At 60.4% G+C, this 8,452-nt stretch overlaps 1 protein-coding gene across 1 annotated transcript in view; it reads right to left on the bottom strand.

Moving 5' to 3' along the window:
- The window catches only part of GSE1 (Gse1 coiled-coil protein), a 320,022-nt gene extending 313,102 nt beyond the window's left edge, over positions 1-6,920 (bottom strand). The window contains exon 1 of the mRNA XM_011971472.1: positions 6,485-6,920. Within this exon, the coding sequence (XP_011826862.1) occupies positions 6,485-6,599 (115 nt within the window). The 5' untranslated portion in view covers positions 6,600-6,920. The remainder of the gene's footprint in view (positions 1-6,484) is intronic.
- Positions 6,921-8,452: the final 1,532 nt, after the last annotated feature.

The raw sequence follows: 8,452 nt of genomic DNA, 5'->3' as shown, positions 1-8,452 counted from the left end.
GAAGGCCAAGATAAGGCTGAGCGGCTGCCCAAGGAGCGGCCGGGGGGCAGCCGGGCCCTGCGGTTTCCCCTGTACCAGGAGGTGGAGGCTGGTGCGGACGAGGGTTGGGGGTCCATGCCCTCCCCCCAGCTCCTGTATGTGTGGACGCCAGGCCATCTGGAAGGCCGCCCCCAGGGAGCCTCCTGTTGCAACCCTGCCCGTGTTTACAAAACCAGGGCTCATCCTGGGCTAGGCCTGGTGCCGGCCAACCCCGGGGACAACAGAGGGGAGCCCCAGCCCCCCTGCCTGCAGGACCTCCAGGTGTCACAGGAAAGCGGAAGCAGTGGCTTCTGCCCAGGGCACGTGGGGTAAGAACCGCTGCTCACGCTTGCTTACTGTTCCTTCTCACAGTGCCCCCACCATCATCTCATTTAACTGCCTCCGGCCCTACCACATATTCTATCAGTCCCTCCTTCGTTCAGATAGACAGCGAAGGCACAGAGAGGGTAGGTAACCTGCCCAAGGTCACACAGTTAGGAGAGGTTTCCACTGACATCTCTTTCCCCAGGGATCTGAGGGAGCCAGCAGCCCAAACCGAAGTCCTTGAGTTAAAAATTTTATTTCTTGGCAAGGAGGGCCAGGAGCCAAGAGGGAGAACAGGCCAGACCCGAACCACTGGGGGCTGTGCAGCATGGCACTCTGCAGTTCAGACACTGCACAGATGCCCGTGGAGAGTGGGATGCGTGAGACACCCAGAGAGATGTACAGAGAGATGTCCTGTCCCCTGAGGACAGAAACGGCTTCCTGCAGCCCCCAAATCCTCACACCACGTGCGGCCTACCAGGGGTACCCTGTCATCCACAACTGTGCACACACGTCAATCCTGTCACCATTCCAGACTTACAATAAAAAAAAAAGGTGATCAGAATTCCAGAACCAAAAATCAACACGTGGTCGGTGAAAGTGGGAGGCAGGGCTGGGTCACTCACAATGGGCAACTCCAGCCACACGGCCGCCTGCGACTGCGCAGTGTGCAACCCGCACAACAGGAGGATCCGTGGGGTAACGCGGGGCCATCTGTGCGGTGTGGGGAGGGGTGTGCAGAGAGGCCTATGGCACCATGGACACAGTCTCTTCCCAGCAATCCTTGCTGTCCTGTCCTCCCCTTCACAGCCCCCACCTCCATCTACCAGCCCCAGCCCCCTGCTCTCTGCCCAGCAGAGCCCCTCTCATCCTCTGTGTATCAGAGGCACCTGTGGCTTGGCAGGGCCTGTGCTGAAGGCTGAGGGCACAGACATGGCGTCCTCTCTCCCTCTGGGCTCGCCTCCAGCTCCCAGCCGCTGCGGTGACAGCCTGCCTCCCACGACTTCAAGAACAGAGCCAGGGCTGTGTTCCTGTGTCCCCAGCCAGGACCACACGCCCGGCAGGCAGGCAGGGAGGGCAGAGCCCTCATCCCACTCTGCCCACACCACCCGGCCACAGGCTCTGTCTGTGCCCAAATCTGCCATCAAGGAGCCAGGAGGCGGCCAGACCGGCCCGCACAGCCACCGAACTCACCCCAGTCCAGCCCTAAAGGGCCGGGAGCAGAAGGGCAGGGTCCCAACCGCTGCGGTAATCCTAACAGGCAGGGACACCGTGCCAGGAACCCAGGCTCCTTCCCAGGCCTAACCGAGGTCGAGCTCCTCCATCATCCCCATTTCCCGGAGACAGAAACTGACGCTCAGATGTGCCTGCAGGGTCTGGTTCCTGTGTCTCTCTGCGGACCATCTCACCATGTTCTGCTTGCCAGGGGGTGCAGAGCTTGTTTGGGCTGGGGATGAAAAGAGAGAAGCCTGGAGTTTGCACCTTCTTTGAGGGGGTGGGGACCCTGAGGGCTGAGGGCAGTTGCTCAGGCCCAAGACAAATCCACGTAGCAGGAGGGAAGCCAGCTCGCAGTGTGGGGTCTGGTTCCCTGTGGGAATTCCAGCTTCAGAACTGCAGGCTGCAGCCAGGCCCCCGGCACACCTGGGGCAAATCTCACACCTCTCTGGGCCTCAGTTTCTTCACCTATAAAATGAGGCGAATGGTAGAGCTGACATGCGCACGAGAGCTGGCATGCAGTAGGCACTTAATAAATGTTCTTTCCCTTCCCATGTCCCACTTGGTGAAGGGGAGAGATTCACAGGGGCCAGGGTACTGGAGGTGGGCAGCGCAGCTGCGGAGCTGCCCCCAGGAGGGACGGGCAGGCCTGTGCAGTTCCCTTGCCTGTGCTGGCCCAGCCTGGGCTCATGGCGCTCTAGCTGCTGCCTGGGAGGTGCCCGGCGAGGGAAGACAGAGTCAGAGGTGTCCAAACTCCAGTCTCCACCTCAGCTGCCCCTATACCTGGTCGAACACCAGCAAACCCACCGCTTAAGCCCTGCATGGCCCCAGGCAGGCCTGGGGTTCTCAGGGTCCTGGCATCTAGCTGCCCCACACCCCAGCAGCACTGGCACCGCCCAGCTGTGGCTCTTTGTGACGCCCGCTGCTTCCTAGATATGGGGCCTGGACTGGGTCCCACCTTAATGGGCGCCCTGGGCCTGGTGAGGATGAGGCGGGAACCTCCCTCGTGGCTGGGGTCCTGCTCACCTGAGACTCCTGCATTGCTCCCCACCTGGGGGAAGTGGGAGGGCCAAGGCATGGGCTCTGGGTGGCCGGAAAAGGCACCTGGGGCCTGGGAGGTGACACTGGGATCCAGAAGCTCCCAGGCAAGGGGATTAGCAATGACAAGAGTGACAGTGACAGGCAGGGTTCTGGCTGCTCGCACAGCCTGAGCTGGGTGTCCTGAGGGCCTCGAACCCCAACTCACTCTATCCCCACAGTCTCAGCCAGTGAGTGGCTGCTGACTCCCCTTAGTGGCCGGCAGTGGTGCACAGAGGTTAGGTGGCTCATCCAGGTCACACAGCAGGGAGTGGCAGCACCAGGATCGAAACCCAGAATGTTGGGGCCACAGCCCCGTTTTCCACCATGACACTCGGGGGCAAAGAGGTGCTTGGGACAGCCTCGGCCCTACAGGGAAGGAACAGTGTCACCATCGCCAGGAGGAGTGACGAGAGTCCTTGTCCCTCATCTGTCTTCACCCCACAGAGGATGAGGCCTGTCTGGCCTCAGTGAGGCAGAAGGTGGCCCAAGAGGAGGTTGGTAAGGATCCTGAAACCGCCTGGGTGCCTCCCCTCCTCCACAGCCCTCGCCAAACCAGAGGCTCAAACGCGTCCACCGGGCCTATCCACCCTCCACTCCCTCCGGGGTCATGGGCCTGGCTGGCTGCCAAAGCTATTGTCTCCACGCTACTGCCCTCAGCCTGGCCATGGCAGCCACATGCCCTGAGACCTGTACATCACACCACAGAACACACTGGGAGCTGCCTGTGCGTGAGCACACACACACAAACACATACGCACACACCGACACATATTACACACTGAGAGCCACACACACCCACACACACAGAATCATACATGTGCACACAATAATGCACATGGACGCAGACACAGACATGCACACTGACACACTACATACTGAGGGCCACACACAACCACACGCATGCACACTGACACACACTGCACGAGGGCCACACGCGACCACACAAGTGCACACTGACACACACTGCACACCGAGAGCCACACGCGACCACACGATGCACACTGATACAATACACACCAAGGGCAACACGTGCATACCAACACAGCAGCACACACACTGAGAACCACATGTGCACACAGACACACAGGTACACAGATGCACGTGAACATGACAGCCGTGGACGACCATGCACATACACACATGCACACACTGTGGGGCGATGGGTAAGGCGCCACTGAGTTGACCTGACAGTGCCGGGGGGGAGTGGGGAGGGAGGCCAGGCGGGTGCCTGGAGCCTGCCACTCATGAAGGAGACACAGAGACTGGCCCTGCCAAGGCAGTGGTAACCATGGGGCACCGTGGGGCAGGAGCACAATCACCCTGCCCTGGGCAGACTCGGGGATCCAGGGTCCCCAGGCCTGGTGGGAGGAGAGGGCGGCCAGCACTCATCCATTCACACTTTCGTCCCTCCGCCCACACGCACCCACCTGTTCGCTCCAGGACCTCCCTGGAGCACCTGCTCCGAGCGGACTCTTCCAGGCTACAACCAGCACTCCTGTGGCCCTCCCAGACACTCACTCCGGACTAAGAGGACACGCAGTAGCGATGCGGTCACTGAATCCCTGCTATCCATAGTGCCCCAGCCCATCCTCCCAGGCGCCCCGGGAGGCAGCTGCCGCAGCATCCCCACTTCACAAATGGGGAGACAGGCTGAGCTGGAAAGCAGCAGACGGGGAGGAGTTCTCGTCCCCTCCCCTCCTCTGCTCTTCCCTCCCTTGCTTTCTTTCCATTTTTTGTCTGTTTTGTTTGACAAGAGAAGACACCAGAGACACTCAAACAAACAGCCCGTGATAGAAGACATCAGAGAAGGCGCCCCAACAGCCTGGCTATTTGAGACAAAGGGGTGGAGGGAGAGCGCGCTAGAGTGGAGGATCCCAGCATGGAGCGATCCATCCCCGGAAGCACCTCGAGGCAGCTGGGACTGCTACCGCGCGCCTGGCACCCATCCTGGTGGACGAGGAGCTGGCCTCCCATGGCCACAGAGGCTGTTGCTGTTGTTGACACCTGCCTGTCCCGGCAGAGGACCTGGGCCTAGAAGGCCACAGCCCACTGCCCTCCTAGTCAAAGCCATGCGGGTGATTCTGGAGAACTTCTGCACGTCTCACAATTTAGAGAACATTTTCCTAATGGGTGGACTTCCTGTAACTGAGGTCGGGATGAAAGCTCTGTGCCACATGGCCTGGCTTTGCAACCCAGCTCTGTGACTCAGCTGACCGGCGGTCACTTGTCCCCTCCTCCTCAGCCTTCTCATCTGGAACAAGGGGCAGGAGCCTGCCCACCTCCCAGGGTATGGTGAGGCTTTGGTGGACTGGTGCCCACCGAGGGTGGTGAAGAACCGTGGTATAGAGTAAGTGCTCACTAAATCCCAGTGGCTAGGGTCCTCATTACAGTACAGATGAGGCGCATGGAGGAATTGGGATCTGGAATCTAAGACCCAGAAGGAATATGGTCTCGTCTGACCTCCAAAGACTCCCTGACGGGTTGCACAAATCCTGTTTGAATACAGTCAGGGATGGGGAGCTCACTACCTCGCAGCCAGCCCACGTGCAGAAGGGCATGGGGTGTACATTACTTGCTAATGTGTGCTTGCCACTTGGTAGTGTGTTCCTTTTTTTTTATTTTTTTGAGAGAGAGTCCAGAGTTTCACTGTCACCCAGGTTGGAGTACAGTGTACATGATCTTGGCTCACTGCAGCCTCAACCTCCCAGGCTAAGGTGATCCTCCCACCTCAGCCTCCTGGGTAGCTGGGACCACAGGCATGAGCCACCATACTCTGCTAATGGTTTCTATTTGTCTTTTTTGTTTTAGAGATGGGGTTTTGCCATGTTGCCCAGGCTGGTCTGAAACTCCTGGGCTCAAGTGATCTGCCCACCTTGGCCTCACAGGCACGAGCCACCGTGCCCGCCAGGGGTTCCTTCTTAATGAAATCAAATCCATCTTCCACAGCCCAAGCCAGGGAGTGGAGGGTCCGGACCACAGTCCCGCGCTATCTGTGAAACCAGCCATGATGGAAGAAGCATGGAGCGATGAGAAGGTGAGAAGACCCTTGCACCCCACCTGGTAAGGGAACTAGGAGCGCCAGGGCTTTGGTGTCACCTGTGCTACACACACCTGTGCCCTCCTGGAATCCCCGCAGAGGCAGAGCCCCCTCTGCACGCTTCCTCTCCTTCTCTGCCCGTTCCTGCAGCCAGGGCTGCCTGGCTCCTCTCCCAGCCCCTCCTGCCCTTTTCCTCTCACTTCCAGAAGCAGCGGGTAGCTTGGGAGAGGGTCATCCAGGTTCTAAACCTGGCACTGTCTAGGGCTGCTGAGCAGCCTCAGTTTCCCCCTCCATGGGAAAGGAGGGTGGGATTCAGTGACCTCAGAGGGCCACCTAGTACCCAGGGGCCCAGTGCTGGGAGGATGGGAGGCACCCTGAGCTCACCCTCAGGTGTCTGGTGCCAGTCTCTGCGCCAGCTGTGCCCAGTAAGGGTCTGTGCACAGTACAATAGGGGTACCAGCAGGAGGGGCAGCTGGGACGTGCCCAGGGAGTGCCCAAAGGGCTGTCAGCTGTGGCCTCAAGGCCCTGCCACGCCCCCTTAGAATCCTAACACCTGCGCCTGGGCACTGGGGCTCAGACTGGGGCCATTATGCCTGTCCCTGGGGTCACTGTCCCATGGTTCAGCACTCACGCTCCACATCTGCACCCATGCAGCCCCTGCAGCCAGGACGCACACCCTCACCGAGCCACAGCTCTGCCCTCTGTCCCTCCTTCCTATCTCAGTCTTCTGTCCTGGAAGTCTGGGCACTGTCCGAAGACCTGCGCCCGGCTCCTCCAGGGCGCTGGGTGGGGCCATCCCTGGGGACTCACCCGGAAGGAGCACTTTCCACTTGGGGCTCTTCTGGTCCATGAGCACTGCCTGGCCCAGCCCCTGGCCCCCTTGCCCTGGCCGGGCAGCCCGAGGAGCAGCGGTGGCCTCGGTCATCAGTCAGCTCCCCTTGGCCTGGGGAAGGAACGAGGGGGGCGGAGCAGCGAGGCGGGAGGAGAAGAGGACGCCTCCGGCTCCCTCCCGGCCCAGGCCCACAGCTCCGTGTGGGGCGCAAACTCCCGAGAAGAGCGTGAGGGCGTGGAGCACGCCGCAGCCAGCCGCCGCCGGGCGCAGGCCCTCCTCCTGCCCTCCCAGCCTCCGCCCCACCCTGGCACAGGCCGCTGCAAGCTGTACACAGGAGCCAGGCCAGCTCAGAGAGTAGCGGGAGCTGGGAGCTGCGGCGGCCACTTCCTGGCTTCCCTGTCAACTCCGTGGGCAGCAGAGAAAACCCAGTTCCCAAAGGGGGTCACACAGAGTGATATCCCGCCCAGGTCACACCCATGGGCTCGCAGAGTTCTCCAGCGGCACACACTGAGTTCCCACCCCAGGCCTCCCGCAGTGCCCAGCCCTGGGTGGTGGCCTAGGAACTCACTCCACGCAGAAGCAGCCGTCCTCATGGGAGGGAGGGAGAGAAGGAGGGAGGGAAGAGAAGAGGGAGGGGAAAGGAGGAAGCCCACCATCATTGCTGTATCCACCTTCAGGTGCTTCTCCCCTGAGGGGCCTCCTTTGCCCTACTCGGGTCTGGATGCCCAGTTCAAGCAGCGCTGCCTCCTCCGTGGAGCCCTCCTGGGTTGCCCCGTGCTGTGTTCTCTGCGTCTTGTGAGAGCCCATCTTAGTGTATTTGGGGATAGATGGGTTGAGCAGTGACCAGAGGTGAGCACCATGGCTTAGCTGCTTTAGGGACAGGCAGGGGCAGAGGGATGCCCAGTGCACTGGAAGGTGGGGTCGGTTGGCCATCTGCTGGGGTGCGTTGCTCAGAGGCTAAGGAAGGAGCAGAGGCTGGCTGGGTCTCTAGGGTGAGTGCCCTTCCCAGTGCCCAGGGACAGGGTGGAGGCAGCCCCAGGGTTTGGTTTTGGCTGTGCATCCAGGGTTTCACTGCGCCACCTTCTGGGAGAACGCTAAACTGCACCCAGAACCTCCTGGGTCCGGCCAGGATCCAGCCCCTGCCCTGCGAGGGTGGCGCAGGGACTACCTGGCAGGCTGCCCTCCCAGCTTTAAACTCGGGAGTTACTAACTGAGGCCACCCTCTCAAGGGGGCTCCATCATCAGCCCCGTGTTCCCAAGGAGGGGACTGACCCGGGATGACGCAGAATGCACCCCTGGGGCTGAACCAGGCCGTGGGGCCCAGTCTGCCCCTGCAGAATGACTGTGAGGCTGAGGGACCAGTCCCAGCAAAGCACCTACAACTGTGCCTGGCACACATTCGGCGCTCAATAAATGACTAATCGTGAGCATGGACACCACGCCCCAAAGGCTCAGCCAGCTCAGCCCAGCCAGGGAGAATGTGTCAGGTTGCATAACAGCCCCAAAAGACGTCCACATCTAATCCCCGGCGTCTATGAAAATGTCACCTTCTATGGCAGAAGGGACTTTGCAGACATGAGTATGAATCTTGAGATGGGGAGAGTATCCTGGACTGTCCAGGGTGCTGAGGGGCATCTAATGGGGTCACAGGGTCCTTGTAAGGGAGGCAGGAGTGGGTGGTGGGAGATGTGAGAACAGGAGCAAGTAGGGGCTCACACCTGTAATCCCAACACTTGGGGAAGCCAAAGAGGGAGGGCTGCTTGAAGCCAGGATTTTGAGACCAGCCTGTGCAACAGAGTGAGACCCCATCTCTACAAAAATACAAAAATTAAGCAGGCATGGTGTCGCATGCCTGTAATCCCAGCTACTTGGCAGGCTGAAGTGGGAGGATCGCTTGAGACCAGCGAGGTCAAGGTTGCAGTGAGCCGTGATCGTGCCACTGCACT

This window comes from Mandrillus leucophaeus, unplaced genomic scaffold (assembly GCF_000951045.1).
Source record: "Mandrillus leucophaeus isolate KB7577 unplaced genomic scaffold, Mleu.le_1.0 Scaffold10, whole genome shotgun sequence".
NCBI classification, from domain to species: Eukaryota; Metazoa; Chordata; class Mammalia; order Primates; family Cercopithecidae; genus Mandrillus; species Mandrillus leucophaeus.
Note: the sequence above shows the minus strand (reverse complement) of the source record. Positions and strands in the feature narration are given on the sequence as shown.